Below are 19,746 nucleotides of genomic sequence, written 5' to 3' on the forward strand. Positions count from 1 at the left end.
AGGTAAAATCAACATCAACCTTGACAACAAAAATAATTAAGTATTTGAACTACCTGCAGAGTCATTGTTGTTACTTATGAACTTTCTACAAATATAATAAATATTAATATTTTGTTCAATACTTTCACATGAGAATCTACGACACACATCTCACAACACATGAAACATGAAAAAAATACCACTACCAAATATCAACAAGTACTTGCAAGATAAAGGGTTCATAGTACAACTAAGATTTCAATCATATACACAACGAGGCAAATCTAAAACTTCCCACACCATAATCTCATTGAATGACATTACCCTCTATGCTTCCACCAGCAATCCAATTGCACATGACACACCACAAATTAAAAAGAAGATTACAAATATTGAACATGAAAACAATGACAATGTTACTCAAAAGAGAATTACGAAGACTTAGATAAATTGAAATCAAAAGTAGTATTTAATTATTTAGACTATCATTTTTAGAATAAGTATTTAGACTATCGTTATTACAAAGTTGCAACCATTTATTTTAGTGATAAATATAATCAATATCTCATATATTATCTTACATTTTCATGTACTTTGAATTACTGATTTAAATAAACAAATTCAACATTAAATTACCTATGCATGAACATATCATATATAATCTTGCATTGATATACTTTGAAGTACTTATTTAAAAATAATCGTTGGACATTATCTCATTCACGCAATGTGCGTGAAAAATTAGTAATAATAATAATGAGCATTTTTATATTAGTATTATAACAATTAAATTAGTGTACGCAAAAGGAATTCATAACAATTTTTGTATTATATTTATTTTTCTATTTTTTGTAACTCTTTTCTCCTTTGGAGTAAGAATTAAAATATAAAAAATATTTACTTAATTTGATTTGTTTGTTTAATTGTCAAAAATGTGAAACATATTATTTTTTTTGAATGATTGCTTTAAAAGAATATGAATATCATGTAATTATTCCAAAAAATAAATGAGTTAATTATATTTTTAGTCATAGATTTATAGGTGATAATTTACTTTTATTTTTTTTAGAACATCTATTTTTGGTCCTAGAATAATTGTGGTATGATCATTTTTGGTCCTCAATCAACAAAACCAGCAATTATACTCTGGACCGCGGTCCAAAAAGGCATCGTTTCTTTAAGTAAAAGAAACGGTGCGCCATTACAGTTAACGGAACACGCATGTTTGGTGTATTAATTACCAACTGAAACTACAGTGTATCTAAACTGACACTACAGTATATGACACCGCCTCACGTATTATTTTTATATTATCAAATGAAATTGCAATTGAATTGAGATGAAACTGTAGTTGTGTTGAAATGAAACTGCAGTGTATATAAAATGAAACTGAATAACATTTCAAATATTTGAGTGTATATTGTGCAATGAAACTGTAGTTATATCGAAATGATAATGTAGTTGTGTTTTAATGAAACTATAGTGTATATAAAATAAAATTAAATAACATTTCACATATTTGAGTGTATAAATATCGAATGAAACTGTAGTTATATCGAAATGAAACTATAGTTGTGTTGAAATGAAACTGCAGTGTATACAAAATGAAACTGAATAAAAGAGTTACTTTTTGCGGAATGGTGCGGAACGACGCAAAACAGGTGCCGTTTCTTTTCATTAAACAAACGACGTCGTTTAGAAGCTCGATGCATAATCCATTATACACCGCAGTGCACGATATGATTTGCCTAACAAAACTGTTTAAATGACGTTAAGTATAAATGCATTTCAGTATTCAATTAGGAATTTTAAAATCAATAGCAATATTTAAATTTAGGGGGGAAAATGCATTTTTCGCTCCAAAAGTATAAGTTAATTGTAGGATTGGTTACTACTTGTTGATCATGCTCACTTTTCGTCCATGTTACAAATTCCATCCTTTTTATAATAAAATATTAGAGACAAAATTTGCAACGTCAATTATAGTTTAGGGACAATGTGATCACGGCCTGTTAAAAATAGATGAAATTTGTAACTTTGTTATAGTTTAAGGACGAGAAGTGAGCATGACCAACAACTCAACAAGTAGGGATGGATCCTACTACAATTACCTTATAACTTTGAGATGAAAAGTATAATTTTCTCTTAAATTTAATTGATTGTGATACTAAGCTACTAAGTTAGGAGATATTTGAAGGGATGTAATCCTCTCTGTATTTTAATTGTTTTTTTTTTTATTTTAAATTTTAAACTTAGGTGATCCAATTTTGTTGGATTAATTCATAGGATCTTGTCCCTAGAGTTATTGGGGAGATAAATCACAAATCGCACAACTAACCCATAAGTCAGATATTAGTCTTCATATGTACACAAAGGGAATCCAATTCAGACGATAAATTACCTATGCTAGTTCTTGATAATCTTTTCCCAAGAGATGAATCTCCAACTCCAAGGGCATCCCACACGCCGGCCCGACAAAGTATTTTGGAAGATGTAAATTACGGTGACTCAATGACTCAGTAAACAAGTGAGCACAAGGGATCTGTCGCAAATTTTGCTGTGCAACCGTGTGCACCATGTATGGTGTACATGGTTGCAAAAACGACGTCGTTTTGACTAAAAACGCGCGTCCCACTTAAAAAAAAATTTCAGGTTCGATTTTCAGCAATATAATTTTTGTGTGCATAATTTGAATTTATATATCCACAATGAATGAACTAAATATCCACAGTGAATAAACTAAAGTGAATGGATAATTAAAAATCCAGAATGAATGAACTAAATATCCACAATGAATGAACTAAATATTCACAATGAATGAACTAAAAATCCAGAATAAATGAACAACATAATGCTGTTGAGCGGAATCGATTTTTTTTTTTTTAAATGGGACGCGCGTTTTTAGTCAAAACGACGTCATTTTGTAACCGTGTAACACATCATAACTATTGAAAATCTGTCTACATTGTGCATAATCCCAATATTGCCGTTGAAATTTGAACATTAATTTGTTCTCTACGGTCTATTGAACCATTAAGCTAAGCAAGGTCTTTGATTATTGGATGAGAAGAGTAGAGGAAGCACAGTAAATAGCGGTAGTGGCAGTAGAGTGAGGAGGCATGAGCTGTTGGTGTGTTCAGTATATGTACAAACTGGTCCCCACCACCCATGTGCCCTCCTCCTGTCTCCACCAGCTCCTGCCGCTCAATCATTAGAACCCTGTTTCCCTTCTTCTCTCTGGTTTTTTTTTTCCCTTCTTTTTTTCTCCTTTCATACCCTCCCTCCCTCATTATCCGCTTCTTTTCACCCGCCCAATGTCGACGTCGGTGGAGGCCAACGCCGGAGCTTTAATCGACCCGCAACAGCTCCCTTCCGCCGGGAATGGGTCTTTGGCAGTAGTAGTCAAGAAACCGCCCGCTAAGGACCGCCATAGCAAGGTCGACGGCCGGGGGAGGCGCATACGGATGCCCATCGTTTGCGCCGCTAGAGTTTTCCAGCTCACGCGGGAGCTCGGTCACAAGTCCGACGGCCAGACCATCGAGTGGCTTCTCCGCCAAGCTGAGCCTTCCATTATAGCCGCCACCGGCACCGGAACTATCCCGGCGAGTTTCTCCACTATTTCCGCCTCCCTCAGGACCTCCTCCTCCACCGCCCCTTCTCTATCGGCCTCGTTCGACCACAAGCCCATGGCTCCCGCGCCCTTCATTCTCGGGAAGCGGCTGCGGGCCGAGGAGGATGGTCTGGACGACGGCGGGAACAAGGAGGATGTCGCGGGCGCGGCCACGGTTGTGGGCTCGGCCGCAGCAGGGTTCTGGGCGCTTCCGGCTCGGCCGGACTTTGGACAGGTCTGGAGCTTCGCGGCGGCCGCTCCTCATGAGATGGCGGTGCCGACAACGGCGGCGGCTGCGTTGAATTCGCGGTTTTTCCAGCAGCAGATGGGCGAAGCCTCGGCAGCTAGGGTTGGGAATTACTTGCCCATGGCACAAGGGCACCTCAATTTGCTAGCTTCTCTTTCCGGTACTCCGCCCCCTTCTTCCGGGAGAAGAGACGACGATGACGCACGTTGAAGCAAATTCCGGCTGTTTGGTGTTAATATGACTATATATATTTGTGCCTTGTTGTTCTGTAGATGATGAGAGAACTGTTAATTTTAGATTTAGGGTTCTAGCGAGTGATTGATGATGATATGAAATTAGGGTTTGTGAATTCCATGAATTTACCATTAGAAACTTAGGGGGTTTGCTTCATTGCATTGCTTATCTGTCCATTTTTTTTTTTTTTCCAGTTTTGAGTGTTGTATTTGTTGGATGAAGAAGAGGAACTGAGGAAGAGACGAGAGATAATCCAGTCGGTCGGGGATGCATTTTGTGTTGGAATGGTGGCTGGGAAATTCTGCCTTTCCGGCACAATAGATCATAATAAATTGCTTGTTAGGTTCAGTCATTAGATATACTAGTTCTAATCATGCTGAACGAATGCCTTGTAATGAAACCGTGGAGGTTTCAAATCAATTGAATTCTGTAATTTGTTGAAGACTCTCTTTGCACGGTTACAGTATATATATATAGTGTGTGTGTGATTTTAGACTTCCATGTTATGCATATATGTGTTTCCTTGATAGGGCGTTTAATATATCTTTCGAAGTCTCTTGTTTTATGCTCTCTTTTGTTATGCATTGCTAATCAGGGTCCGAAATCTTTCTTCTGATAAAGACTCGTGGGGATTAGTTCATCTAACACGCCAAGCTGAATAGTAAGTCGGAGTTGAAATTTCTTGTGGATCTTGACTATTGATTGAACACATTTGATGTTTAGATGCTTGGGTAGAGTGGTGACTTGACGGTTTGAGAATTTATACCTCGAGGGCTCCTAAGAGACAGCAAATGGAACTTGGAATTCTTTACTCTAGCTTCTGAAGCCATATGGGCTGCTTTAATTAGACTTTTCAGCTGGCGAGTTATAAAGTTGCAATACTGCCAGGGGGTTGAAACCAAATTAGTTAATGTATTATGTCGTGTCTCTTGCTGTCAAGTATAAAGATATTTCTTGTTACAGATAGTACTAATAGAATCTCTCCATGTCATAATACTATTATTATTATTGTTGTTGTTGTTTTGTTTTGTTTTATTATTATTATTTCTCTGTTATTTTATAGGTAGAAGATTCTTCAGGCCATACTCTGGTAGCTGGGAAACATACTTCATTAATGGACTTTGCCATATGTGAAGTTTCTACCTCTGTAATATACAAAATTCTGCAGTTTTTGATATGCTGGAGGGTTGGGCGGAGGCTGATAAAGGGTCAAATCGCTACTCTGTCTCTCGAAAATATGATGGCGGTCTATAAGGAAATAAAGTTACGCCTTTTTACTGGCTATAGTTTTTGGCGTAATGCTAAGCAGATCCTAATAAGTGGTATCAGGGAGCTAGGCTATGGGTTCAAGTGTTGTTAAGACTGTCAGATGCTGGGAAGGGATACATATTAGTGGGAGAAACCGAAACCATTTATTGTTGTTTATTACATGTGTTTTTGGGTTACAGAAGATTTAGGTAACAAGGTGGTTCTTCAATGGTTATGGCAGGGGCAAGTGAAAACATCACAAGGGTTGCAGATGCAGCTATATGGAAGACATATCTGGCAAAAGCAGTTCTGCTGCAGTCTTCTTCCCAGCTTCATCTCACCGAGGAGGTGTCTAGGCGGGCTTGTTCCCCGGGAAGCTTCTGGCTTTATGTCGAGGGCAGCACTTCCAGCCACCACTGGAGAAGAAGCATCGGCCAAGAGGTCACCATTACCGAGAAGAAGTGCAGCCATATTGAGAACAGTTGCAACAACCAGTAGAGCTGCCACTCCGGTTTTCCTTGCCATGGTTGAGCTTTTGTTTTTGTAGCTAATTATACATTTATACACACAGCCTACCTTGAGAGTGAATATATAAAGCAAGCAGAACGGTAGAATATGCTGTTGATCAACAATGCTACAAGAGATCCTCTCCTCCATCTTTCCGAAACCTCCCTAGGAGTATTTTGTGTATGCATTTTGTTAATAGTGTTAGTGTTGTGGGGTTAGGATTTATGAATCTTGATTTGTTGGACAGCTCTAGTCAAAGTTACAAGTTCGACCCATAGTGAAAGCAACGTTCTTAGTCTGAGTTGGTTAGTTATAGACAACTTAAGTTGGTTTACTGGTCACAAGTTGGTGCAACTTTGTCTAGTCACTCAAAAATTTTCTCTCCAGAATTTTAAATAAAAATGTTATAAGAGATTATTTCTCTCAAAAGATTGAATCTCCAACCTCACCATACCTGTAAATTACAGTGACTCAATAATTCAGTAGACATGGTTAAATGTCGGTGTGCACACAAGATCTGTTCACTTTGAATATAATCCTTACACTATTGTCGCTGAAATTCGAATTCTGATATTTTTTCCCAAATATTGTCTACTGAATCATTGAACTAAATTTGTGTAGGCAAAGACGTAGGTTTTGTGCTGCCGATTGGAAGCTAGGAAATAGCTATGCATCTTTGTCAAGATTAATTCAGTGAGAATTTCCAGATCAGAGCATCTATTCTGCCGACACAATTTGAAGGGAATACCATTTTAGTATTTACAATCTAATTATTATAAACAAAATTTAAAAATTAAAGAAAAGAATAAATTAAATAGTGTTACATTTTCTTGGTGAGATTTTTGAAGTTTAATGGGAAAAAGACAACATTTTCAAAGTTATTTTTATAAAAGTTTCTTGACTATTGAATATCTTTCGTATTTAGTTTTCAATTTCAAAATTATTTATTTTTCTACATTGACAATTAAGAATTTGTTAAGTTTAGTCTTCCATTTTAAATTTATTAGTTGGCCTCTAAATTTGAGGGTGAAGTTATAATTTTTATATATTAACACCTTGAAGCATTCTTCAATTTGATCAAAAGCACCGACAATAGTGTGGAATCTAATTTTGACTTCAATGAAGACTTTTTTATACAAGTTCAAAGACTTTAAAAGTTCAAAAATATTTATTTCAAACAAAAGTATTTAAAAGTTAGATAGTATTTCCTCTCAAAAAAGTTGGATAGTATTTGATTCACATTTTCAAAAAGTTAATTTGTAAACGTTTTTCTTATAGTGTATAAATAATTAAATTCTATTAAAATATATCTTCAAACTTAGACTTCGTTCTAAATATTCGATCTTATTATTATTATTATTATTATTTTTCTATAAATAGACTCTAAAAAATAGTGGGCGATCTTATTATTATTATTATTATTTTTCTATAAATAGACTCTAAAAATAGTGGGGCGAGCCAAGGCCGGTTGTGTGTTGATCTGAAAAATTTTAAAAAATAATTTTTTATTTTTTTATAATTCTTATTTTTCTAATATAAAATTCTAAAGAATCTGAAGCCTAATCACCTGTACAACTTTATTTTTTAGGCTTACACAAGTTAAAGAGTGATGGGGAAATTTATAAGAAATAGACCACAATTTCAGCATTAAGGTATGATACAAGCATCTAGATTACAAAAATGCTGTCCCTCCAAACAAACAAACAAACAAACAAAGGTGTCTTACAAAAGTGTAATCCTTAATTACCTAAACAAAAAGGATCAAGAGAAAAGGCATCAATAAATATCACAGTTTCTTGAACACCCTCTCAGCAGCAGCTATCGTGTTTTGAATATCCTCGGGAGTATGCGCTAAGCCCGTGAATCCAGCTTCGAACTGGGAAGGCGCGAAATAGACGCCTTCCTCTAGCATTCCTCTAAAGAACCTCGCGAATTTGGCAGTGTCGCTCTTCTTTGCATCAGCAAAGTTGTAAACGGGGCCATCCATGAAGAAGAAACCGAACATGCCACTGATATACCCACCGGAAATTGCATGACCAGCCTTCTTTCCCGCACCCACAATGCCCTCGATTAGTTCACTCGTGACGTTTTTCAAGTACTCGTAGCTTCCCGGCTCCTTTAACCGCTTTAGCGTGTGGATTCCCGCTGTCATTGCTAGCGGGTTTCCACTCAACGTCCCGGCCTGATACATAGGTCCAGCAGGTGCTACCATCTCCATAATATCCCTCCTCCCGCCGTACGCCCCGACAGGCAGGCCGCCGCCAATGATCTTCCCGAGCGTCGTCAAATCGGGAGTTATGCCAAAATACTCCTGGGCCCCACCATACGAGAGGCGAAATCCAGTCATGACTTCGTCAAAGATGAGGAGAGTATCGTTCTCTTTGGTGATCTTGCGTAGCGCCTCGAGAAATTCAGGCTTCGGTGGAATAAAGCCAGCGTTTCCAACTACCGGCTCGAGAATAATGGCAGCAATTTCCCCTTTGTTGGCCTGAAAGAGGCTCTCTACAGCCGAAATATCGTTATAGGGGGCAGTAAGCGTTTCATACGTTGCTGCTTTGGGAACTCCAGGTGAGTCGGGAAGCCCTAAGGTGGCAACCCCGCTGCCCGCTTTAACAAGAAAAGGATCTGCATGCCCATGGTAGCAACCCTCGAATTTGATTAACTTTTCTCGTCCAGTGAAAGCTCGAGCCAATCGCAGTACACCCATGCAAGCCTCTGTGCCCGAGTTAACAAATCGAACCATTTCTATACATGGAACGGCTTCAATGACCAACTCGGCCAAGGTGTTTTCGAGGAGACAGGGAGCACCAAAGCTTGTTCCCTTCTTCATTGTTTCAGCCAATGCTGCCAACACCTAAAAAAGAATAATTAAAATATTATTAATATGGAGTATGCATTTTGTTTTGTTTTTTTTTTTTTTTTTTTTTTTTTTTTGTAAATTTATGCCTTTATGGAGTAAACTTAGTAGGCAATTAACAAACTTGGTTGGCGTGAGTGGCCGTGCACTCCCGTCCCTTAAAAGAGGTCAGGAGTTCGAACCCCCTCTCGTATGGAAAAACCAATCTGGCCAGCACTTTGCCCCTTAAGTGGGTCGGCCCGGTGTGAATGGGGATTAGTTTGAGTATGATACGGGCTTTAAGGTGCCTCCTACAGTTAGGGTTTGCTCAGGACATCTCATGGCCTGACCAAAAACAAATTTAGTAGGCAATTTTATTGCCCTTATCCGTCAGATGAACAAAATTTAACAAGTATTAGTTCCGGTTCTCTTAACCACGTTCCCCTTTTTCATTATTGGCTTAGCAAAATTACAACTAAAGATTTCGTGTTTGCATCCCCTTATCATTAACCTATCAAAAATATCATATAAAAAAGACACTAACTTTTTTGAACGCAATAAAAAGAAAATCAGCATTGATACTACGGAGCTGTAGTGATTCCATAACCAGTCAGAGCAAATCCTTTAAGCCTTAATGGCTATCAAGGTAAAAGTTAGTTAAATAGAACTGACCTCATCATCTGCATGGCCGATGATAGCTGGGCCCCAGGAACCAACGTAGTCAATGTACTTATTTCCATCTATATCCCACATATACGCGCCCTTCACAGAATCCATCACAATAGGCTGACCACCAACAGATTTGAAAGCACGTACAGGCGAATTCACACCTCCAGGCATCAGCTCCTGCCACAAGCAATATTGAAATGAAAACAAAAGATTTGGATCTTGATTTAGACTGTTGGCTCGCATTTTTGGTCATTCTGGAAACATGTAAAACAGACGGTCTGAAATGTCTAGCCACTAGTCATTTGATTCATTCATAAATCAACGGAAATCAAATGTCCTTTTTAATCAGTTGGATCATGGACAAAAACCCAATTACTGATGGACTTGAAGGTGCAGGGAAGAGCCACATTAACTCCAAATTCATTCTTCCAGATCGTGGATTCATGGCTAAGCAGGAAACATAAAATGATTGCTCATGATATTTTCTTTGTCAAGATATAATTTTTCCTGGCCATATATTTCTCCCCATATAGTAAATTACTAGTTCCAAACAATGGAACTAGGCAACTAGCTGAACCAAGAAAAATATATTCAGCCCACACGGGCTTAGCTCACTGGTTCAGTAGGCAGTATTTGAGGGAACAAACCGTTAGAAACTCGGTAGCAGCAATATGAGGATTATGCCCAAAGTGGGCAGATCCTTTGTGGGCACCCACATTTTGCCATGTCTGCTGAGTCACTGTTACCGTGATTTACATCCTTTCACATACTCTATCATGTCGGGCCGGGGTTGGGGTACCTTGGGGTTCGGGATTCAACATTTTGGAGAAGAAAAATATATTCAAATTGAACAGTCTTATACACAATGCTGACCAATTCTATACAACTCTTTGAGTTATTCATTGTTCTGATAGCATTTTGTACAATACGCTAAAAATGTGGTACGCTATTCCACATTTCCACCCAATATGACTAAAGGCAATATCTTTGTAGCCGCCTACTTCACCAAGTCAACAAATCATCAAAATTTCCCAAAACCCCAATTTCCAGAGGCACAAATTGAGCTTCTTTTCTAATAATCAGACACAAATTATAAAAAATATATATATTAACAGAATCGCCATTCTTCAAATCAGCAAAGCAAGAACTAAGAAACATCTAAAGCATTTCAATCCCAATTCATAGATGCGCGTTACCTTCGCTTTATTGAAAGCTTCTTCGGATTTCTGGAGGGTAAAAGTCTTCTGCTTCTCGTCAACTGAAGACACCGCCATCCTGATGGTGGTAGACGGAGAAGAGGAGGAAATCCAGCGGCGGGGAGAGGGTGGCGCCACCAATGTTGATACGCGGTTGTGGGTCAATTTCGATGGCCATGAATAGGATAACCCTAGTCCAGTTGAAGCAGCCATGGCTCCTCAGTGGTGGATTGACAAGTGCTGTAAAGAGCACTCCGAATTATCTCTGCCCTTTTGTAAACAATTTTGTTGTCTTGGAGTGGATTTGAAGATAAGAAAAGTAGATAGGGAGTGGCCCATGGTATGATAATTCCGCTTAGGCAGCCTTACTTACCCTCAAAATCTAGTTTAAAATTGTATTTTTTTTTTTTTTGGGGTCAAAGTACCTAATTATTTTTTTAAAATAAATAAAATCACAATATTAAACGTCAGGAATCAAATGTTGAATACAAATAGAGTAAAAATAAAACTAAATATGAGAACCAGATTATGAACTAACTGCTCCAACTAAAGTATGAGCCAACTTATTCTCTGATTTACAAAAAAAAAAAAAAAAAAAAAAAAACGAAAAGACACTGAATCGAAATATTGTTTTAACATTTGACGCTCCCTAATGACACAACCAGCGTAGGAGAAATTTATAGGAGAAGCCTTAAGCAATCAAGCAAACCATTTGACACTCAAAGTACGTAATTGGTATCGCGTAATTTAAAAAGTGATATAATTATTGATACTCTGTAATAGTTAATAGTGTTAATATAATGAGAAAATTATACTTTTAGTTCTATGAATTATTACTTTATACAAACAAATTTCCTTTTAATTATGTGTAAAGTGACAGTTTTAGTTTAAGATTTAAAATTTTTGTTAACCACAATTTCTTTTGAATTTTTAAAAAGTTAATTTCAATTTTTGTCCTAGATTTATAGATGTCAGTCCATTTTTAGATATTTTTTTTTTCAAAACATCCATGTTTTATCATAGTATTATTGTGACATGATTATTTTTTTGTCCTTCATCAATAAAACCGTTTAAATGACGTTAAATATAATGGCATTTTAGTCCATTCAATTCTAAGTATTAATCATTTTCCTTTTTTTGGTCCTAGATTTATGTGTCATTCAATTTTTTTGTCATTGGTTAACAAATATGTTTAAACGACATTATTAATCACTCAAAACCCTCATTTTTTCTTCTTGGTAATAAAACCACAAGTCTGGTGGATTTTTATGAAGTAGACTTATGCACTAGACATAAAGTTTGTCATGAAGTAGACTTGTGAGTTTTTTAATTGCACTTTTTAAGATTTTGCAGAAGACTTATTTATTGATAACAATTTTATTACTAAGAAAAAAAAATGAGGATTTTGAGGTGTTAATAGTGTCATTTTAACATATTTGTTGACGGATGACCAAAAACTGTCATGCTAGGACGAATGAGATGTTTTGAAAAAAAAAAAAAAACTAAAAGTGGAATGACATATATAAATTTAGGACGTTGTATTTAATGCTATTTAAACGATTTTGTTGACAGATGACAAAAAATGGCCATGCCACAATAATGCTAGCAACAAAAGGGGATGCTTTTTTTAAAAAAGCACTAAAAATGTATTGACACCTATAAATCGTCTAAAAATGAAATTATAATTAACCGAAGAATTTAAAAAGTTCAGTTACTTGACTGAACCGAAGAATTTTAATTAACCGTTTTTTAAACAAAATACTTCGGTTCAGGTAATGCTTACAGGTTTTATAAAATTTCGGGTAATTCGGTTCTAAATATTGATTAATCGAATTAACTGAAATTCTATATATATAGATTCTTTGATTAATTATTGTTTATGCTTATACTTTTTAAATTCGTGCTTTTATATTTGCAGTGTTGTTATTTAATTATTTTTGTATAGATATATTATTATAGGTATTGATATAAGGGGTAATGTTAATTTTTATTTATAATTTTAAGGATTTAAAAATTTAGCTTAAAGAACTTCGGTTATTATTAATTGAAAAGAACTTTAGTTCGATTAATTCGGTAATAAAAAGTTCGGTTAACTGAATGCACACCCCTAAGGGCAAATGCTAGAGTATTTGTACAAAGTATTTAACAATTATTCCAGACTATCTTCAGGAGAATCCAATCACCTTTGATTTTTTTTTTTCCCCCCTTTTTTTTTCAATCCGGGGGGGTGGGGGGTGGGGGGGGATGGAAAATAATGTTCTAAACAAAATTTCGTCATAAATATCTAATTGAAGATACGGCAAAGCAATAATGCGGTGATCGTGGATCGAACACGAGACCTTCAGATCTTCAGTCTCACGCTCTCCCAACTGAGCTATCCCCGCAATTTGAAGGCTTGGCGCAGTGTAATTTCTTGAAGTCTTACAAGGCAAAGTAGGGAGACATGCTATTAATTACTCACTCAACGATCACTTGCTGCACGTTCTGCAAATATTGGCCAAAAATCAATTTTATATTAAGCTCATCACCAAATATTGCCAATTCTGTCATACATCCATTGAATATTTAGGCCATTGCATATTGTAGAAAAAGGTGGTGTAATTTTTTTCTTCCTTATTTTTGATTCAATTGTTCAAAAGTAGGCCGGGGATGATAAATAATGAGATTATGTGTACATATGATTACTTAAAGCATTTGAGTTCAATATTAGGATAGCAAAAGTAGGCAAACAAACATTGTAATGGACATTAAATCTAATAATAGGGTATAAAAGTTTTCAACCAAACACCACCTAGAATTTTTTCAAATCTCAAAAGTAGAACGAAAGAATGAAATTTTTTAAGGTAGATTCTAATTGTTTTGCTAATTGAAAAAAGACAAAATTTTCATCCATGAATAAAAATACTTGTGATTGGCAAGACCAGGAGCGGATCCATAAGAGGGCCGGGGGTAATGAGGGCAATTGCCTCCTCACCCCTCCCCACCCCGTTATACAAACACACACACATAACTTATATAAAAACGAATTGAATGTATACACAAGTTATTAAATGTTTAGGTAAGTTAACTTGACTGTTTCTTAAAATTTGATACCATATATCATGAGAATCAAACCCCACCAGCAATACTTTCCTTTATTTATATACTCCTGGATCTGCCCTAGGCAAGACCGTCCACAAACATTGAGAATGTTTGGTTAAATGATGCTTCATGCTTGGACTTCTTATGCATATCAGAATTGTAATATACTCCGTAATTAACTAAAAACAATTGGTCTCAATTGGTATTTCATTAAAGTTCTGCTACATACACTCCCAAATTATACCCTTAAATTTTACTTTTTGATGTGTCAGACATTGATTGGCTACATGTAGTATTTTCCATTTCGTTATATTGATTGCCTAATAGGCTACTTTGACAGAGTCTGCATGCATGCATGCAACATTACTTGAAAAAGGAAAATAATAAATTTATCCAACAAAATGCGGTGATCGTGGATCGAACACGAGACCTTCAGATCTTCAGTCTGACGCTCTCCCAACTGAGCTATCCCCGCCCTTTGAGATTCTGACGGTCTACACTTCATATATACAAACAAATAATATTGGTATTATTTATACTTGTCATTTAAATAATAAATTAGTATTATATTCCTTACATAATAAATAGTAATTTATCATTTAAATGACAATTATAAATAATACTAGTTATATTTAGTTAAAAATTATGTAAGGGAAACTAAAATATTATTTTTAAAATTTAGGGTTTAAGAATTTTATTTTGGAAATATTTTTTCCATTTTGGAGTTCTCTTCCAAATTAATGTTAACATTAAATAAAGTAATTACAAGGTTAACAAATTGATATTTTAGTAGAACGGTTAGAATTTTAAATTATTGTGTAAGTGTCCGCAAGTGTTGTCCGAAGGTACGTGAACCGGTCTAACTCACATGAAAAATAATTGAACTTAAAACCTTGTGATTAGCAAGTCAAATGTCCAACTAACTTGACTGGAATTGTTCCCGGTGTGACAAAGTACTGATATAGTAAAAGGTACCCTAATTTGGGAAATACGGAGTAAGTTTAAAACTACCATTTGGAAAATATAATAAATTGTGTAGACAACGGTCCAAAACGACGTTGTTGAATTTTATGAGTTAGAATAATGTACATTATGTGTTAGAATAATGTACTTTATATATTAGAATAATGAAACTTATGAGTAAGATAATGTACATTATGAGTTAGAATAATGTACATTATGAGTTATAAAAATGTATATATATTGCAGTACGTGGGTCGCACGAAAAAATAAAAATTACACAAAACAACGTCGTTTTTGGACCGTAGCGCACACATTGTGTGAACCACAGTCCACACAATAACTATTGCAAATTCATCTACTATTCATAATTAAATTATTTCAAATCCTACGATATATAATTATCACAGTTCTCTTATTCGTAAAGATAGTTGTAACTTGTAAGTTGTAACAAGTGTTATTTTCCAATTTCCATACTAGATTATTATATAATGTTCAGTTGTTCACGACCAAATGTAACTACTTGTGACCGTTATTATATAATGTCCACTTCTTTTATTTTCATTAGTAATTTGTAAATGGCAGGAGTTAATTCTTGGAATGGTTCTTGACTATTGATTTTTACCAATTTTTATTATTATTGATTTTTAATTTGATCATATTTTTTCTTGATTATCAATTTTGTTTCAAATTTGATCCTTCATATAAATATTTGTTTATAGTTATTAAATTTAACGGTACGAATGTAAAAATTGACTTGTTCTTTACATTCTCACTAACTCCTATTTAACAAATATTTAAATGGATGACCAAATTTGAAGGCCCACACGTACTGGAAGGGCAAATTATGTTGCGGATTTGTATCCACTATGCATTGTGGACACGAGTCCAAAACGACGTCGTTTTCAAGGAAAACAAAGGCATTCCAATTTAAAAAAAAAAAATTGATTTTGTCTCGCCGTTAAGGCGTTAACGGCGTTATTCGTTTGTGGAATTATGAATGTACAGTTATGGAATTATGAGCACGGAGCTCTGACATTATGAACTTACAATTATGAACATATAGTGATAAAATTATGAACATAGAGCTTCGAAAATTATGAATGTACAGTTATTGAATTATGAATCTACAGTTACGGAATTATGAATGTACATGTATGGAATTATGAATGTACAATTATGGAATTATGAACACAGAGCTCTAACATTATGAACTTACAATTATGAACATAAGTGATAAAATTATGAACATAGAGCTCTAAATGTGAACATAGAGCTTCGAAAATTATGAATTTACAGTTATTGAATTATGAATGTACAATTACGGAATTATGAATGTACAGTTATGGAATTATGAATGTACAATTATGGAATTATGAGCACAGAACTCTAACATTATGAACTTACAATTATAACATATAGTAATAAAATTATGAACATATGCTCCTATAACGAAGAGGCCTGAAATTAATAAAAAAAAAAAATGGTGCGTGGAAAATAACGGTGCCACTTACGGCACCGTTTCGTGTCCATAATGTATGCTGGACACGGGTCCATAGCATAACGATTGTACTGGAAGCCTCTATATTTCGATCCCACCAAATTTATAGAGATAATAAATAATCACGATGACTCAGTGGTCGGTATGCCTTCAATTTTCTAGTTTAGTAGGATTTCCATAATCAAATCCAACGCTAAGGCTGTCCGATTTTAGGCCGAATGACCTCAGCTCGCCCCGGCCACAAGTACCCAACTGATCTAATTTTTTCAACACTAATAGCAATGAAGTTCTTGGTAATTAGCAAAGGGGAAGGTTCCCCTATAGCTACCTTGTTAATTACCACTATATTATATATTTTAGGACAATTGATTCTCGATAATAATAATGCAACTCTTATTGTTGTTTTTTTTTTTTTTTTTTTTTTTTTTTTTTTTCTTTTTAACGAGCTCGATTTATATTAGAAAGTGATCTTTTGAAGATAAATGTAGCATTACTTGAATAATTGTGTTAGGTTCAAGTTCAGAGTCTCTGCTTACAAACATACATTAAATTAGAGTTGAAAAATAACCACGCTCAAATATTGAAACACAACAATTTCCAATTATAAACAATGAAGAAATTACATCTTTATACCAATATAGCCAGGAGATTTTGGCTCTCATTCTCCCGCCCAACAACTAAGGATTTTCCATATCTTTTAACCTTTTTATTTTTTTTATAGCTATTTTAGATAGTATGAGTGTTTTTGTTGGTTTTGGAATCCTATTTTAGAGGATAATAATTCATTTGATTGGTTTTAGGGATGAAATTCGTTTCCCGATTAATGTCTTAGAGGAAACGTGTTATTGTAACTATTTTTTACCTACTTTTTTATAGCTATTTTAGTGGGCATGAGTGTTTTTGTTGGTTTGGGAATCCTATTTTATAGGATAATAATTCAAAAGATTGGTTTTGGGGAAGAGTTTCTTTTCCCGATTCCTGTCCTAGAGGAAACGTATTATATTTGAATTAGAAATCTAGGTTTTATCTACTAAGCTAATCCTCTAATCTTCTAATTTTTCTCTTTCTATAAGTATTCTGCTGCTGCGACTCTGCATTATCTCCCTCAGCCGGCTACCAGGTCTTGGAACTATCAGCTCTTCTTCTTTTTTCACTCAGCTGTGATGATTACTTACACAGCATCAGTGATGGCTTTCAGTATAAATACACCTGTTTATACAAGCAATTGCACATTGCAAACTTTCAATATTAGTCTATTCGAATCACAAGCTCTTCTTCTTTGATGGCTGGTCAGTTTGTTCTTGCTTCTCAGCTCACTCCATTGTGCAATAGGAAGGCCATTCGAGTTAGGCTGGTGCGAACATATGCTGTTTACGAAAACAGAGAAAACAAGGCGATTAGCAGTCTGGAATGTGTTTTCCATGATGTAGAGGTGTAGTATTTTCGATTTTATTAACTTAAAATTTTTTTTTATTTGCTTATGATCACTATTTTCCAGTTTAATACCTTTGAATGTGTTCATTTAGGGTGTGTTTGTTCACTGTACTATACCTAAGGATCAAGTCCAAAAATGGACCAAATTCAAGGAAGGTTGTGTTTATGGGATAAAGAACTTCCTTTGCATTACTAACTACTTGAAGTTCAAGACAAGTAATCATCGTTTCATGCTTAAATTTAAGCATGATACTATGGTTAAGGAGTACAAGAAAGTTAGTTTTCCTCACAAGACTTTTCGTTTAAAATCGATATCTTCCTTGGTTAGGAAGGATGATATTGATGAGAAGATGCTCATAGGTATATTCTTATCTTTAAATACAGGTTTTTCTACTTTTAAAACTATCCTTACTTAATACCTAACTGTTTGTATTTGTTTTTCTAGATGTTATTGGAAGGGTCACTGAAATCTATTCTCCAGTGGAGAGGGTTGTAGCAGGACAGAGAGCTAGGCTTATTGATTTTGTTTTGGAAGATATCAAGTGAGTGTACATGTTTATATTACATTTCTGTGAGCCTAAAAATTTTTATATGACTATTCTTTTTTAAATGGAAATTTCTTTTATTTCTTTTAGTCAAGATCAGATTCAATGTACTCTTTGGGGGGATCATGTGAACAGTTTGCTGCCTATTTATAGCTCAACAGTCACTGAAGAACCAGTGATTGTTTTGCTACAGTTCTGTAGGGCAAAGATCTTTGATAGTATGTGTTCTTTTATTCTTCTACTCCATTGCTCAAGTTTTATTAATTTATTCTTTTATCTTTTATTGGCATTATCCTGAAATTGAATATTCTTAATTTCTAGATGGAGATGTGCACATATCAACTTCATTTAATGCAACAAAAATTTGGATCAATCAAAAAATGCCAGATTTTGAGGAGTTTAAGAAAAGTTTAAGGTATAAATCATACATTCTGTTTCTATATTAAAATTCATCAGATTTTAATTGAATCTATTTACTTTTATTGTTTCTATTCCAGTCTGTCATCTAACAGAACTCCATTAAGAAAGTTGGACTCAAGCTCTAGGCTACCTGGATTTAGACCAAATCGTAACAGTCTAAGTGATGATATTGTAGTAACTTCTCTAAGTGAGATTTACAACAGGAAAGAGGTAATAAATTATTTTTTCTCTTTTATATATATATATATATATATATATATAAAACCAGATTGCTAGCTAACTTCTTTTTTTGGTATTACACAGCTATGTGAGTATTGGGTGGCTGTTAGGATTATGGATGTTGACAGTTCAGATGGTTGGTATTACATGTCTTGTAAGGGAACTAACTGTGGGAAAAAGCTAACTCCAAGAGAAGGTTTGATGTACTGCTCTAAGTGTCACCGTAGCTGGCATGATGGGGCTGTCAAGTATAAGGTGGTTGTTCGTGTAACCGACAGTACATGTGAAGCACCTATGCTCATTTGGGATAAGGAATGTTATGATTTGGTTGGTGTTTCAGCTTCATCCCTAAGAGAGAAGTATGCTGAGGTGAGAATGGTTTTTGTATTCTAATTTGGGATTGTTAATGCTAGAGATGTTCCTATGTTTATTTCCTTAAAATTTTTTTTTTTCCAGAATGCAAAAGGTTGGATCCCACCTGAGTTGCAGTCTATTTGTGGGATGCCTATACTATTTAGGATTTCTATGAAGAAAGATCAAGTGGACAGTCTCAGCTCTGCATTTGGTGTGTTAGGGTTCTGTAGACAAGCTGACATTGTTTCAAAACACTGTGGGGTTATAGACTGTGATTTGGATGCAACAGAACAAGCTAATGAGGTTTAATTATTTTCCTATTTAAACCTTTTTCTCTCTTTATAAAATTGAATAACACTTTTTGTATTATTCAATTTTTTTCAGGATACATTTGGTCTGGATGACTTTGGTGATTTTGAAATGGTTGGATTTGATGAAGGTGGTTCTTCTGGAAATGTTGCAAGCACACTTAAGAGGTCTCTAATTGATGAGTTCAATCAGTTTGATGACTCAAAGAGACTTAAGACTTCGGTTATTAAGTTGGAAAAAATGTGATGGAATTGCGGTTTCTATTATATTGAGCACACTGAAGAGGTCTCTAATGGATGATGTCCACCTGCCTTTCTACTATAATAGACCTACTATTTAAGTCTATAAGTTGGTTAAAATGTAATGCTTTTGTGGTTTCTAGGCTATGTTTTGTAAT

General features: G+C 35.0%; 3 protein-coding genes and 2 non-coding genes across 6 annotated transcripts; 2 read left to right on the plus strand and 3 right to left on the minus strand.

Annotated features, from left to right (window-relative positions):
• Positions 1–3,059: 3,059 nt before the first annotated feature.
• On the plus strand, positions 3,060–17,958 carry LOC109160049 (transcription factor TCP7-like). 2 transcript variants are annotated; one of them, XR_002050681.1, is made up of 2 exons: positions 3,060–4,102; positions 17,925–17,958. XR_002050681.1 is itself a non-coding variant. In XM_019308159.1 (1 exon), the coding sequence occupies exon 1, from the start codon at positions 3,294–3,296 to the stop codon at positions 4,044–4,046; it is 753 nt and encodes a 250-aa protein (XP_019163704.1). In that variant the 5' UTR covers positions 3,060–3,293; the 3' UTR covers positions 4,047–4,571. The 2 variants fall into 2 exon arrangements, 1 of the variants encoding a protein (XP_019163704.1); XM_019308159.1 differs by lacking the exon at positions 17,925–17,958 and having other exon boundaries at positions 3,060–4,571.
• LOC109160046 (glutamate-1-semialdehyde 2,1-aminomutase, chloroplastic-like) lies at positions 7,428–10,860 on the minus strand. Its single transcript, XM_019308153.1, has 3 exons — positions 10,527–10,860; positions 9,334–9,507; positions 7,428–8,679 (listed from the first exon to the last, which is right to left on the minus strand). The coding sequence occupies exons 1-3, from the start codon at positions 10,737–10,739 to the stop codon at positions 7,612–7,614; spliced, it is 1,455 nt and encodes a 484-aa protein (XP_019163698.1). The 5' UTR covers positions 10,740–10,860; the 3' UTR covers positions 7,428–7,611.
• Positions 12,838–12,910, minus strand: TRNAF-GAA. The gene has a single exon. It is a non-coding gene; the product is annotated as a tRNA-Phe (tRNA).
• Positions 14,010–14,082, minus strand: TRNAF-GAA. The gene has a single exon. It is a non-coding gene; the product is annotated as a tRNA-Phe (tRNA).
• Positions 17,351–18,048, plus strand: LOC109159888. Its single transcript, XM_019307996.1, has 3 exons — positions 17,351–17,500; positions 17,595–17,862; positions 17,948–18,048. Exons 1-3 carry the CDS (start codon positions 17,351–17,353, stop codon positions 18,046–18,048), a joined length of 519 nt encoding a protein of 172 aa, XP_019163541.1.
• Positions 18,049–19,746: the final 1,698 nt, after the last annotated feature.

The sequence above is a fragment of the Ipomoea nil genome, unplaced genomic scaffold (genome assembly GCF_001879475.1).
Source record: "Ipomoea nil cultivar Tokyo-kokei standard unplaced genomic scaffold, Asagao_1.1 scaffold2845, whole genome shotgun sequence".
Classification (NCBI taxonomy): Eukaryota; Viridiplantae; Streptophyta; class Magnoliopsida; order Solanales; family Convolvulaceae; genus Ipomoea; species Ipomoea nil.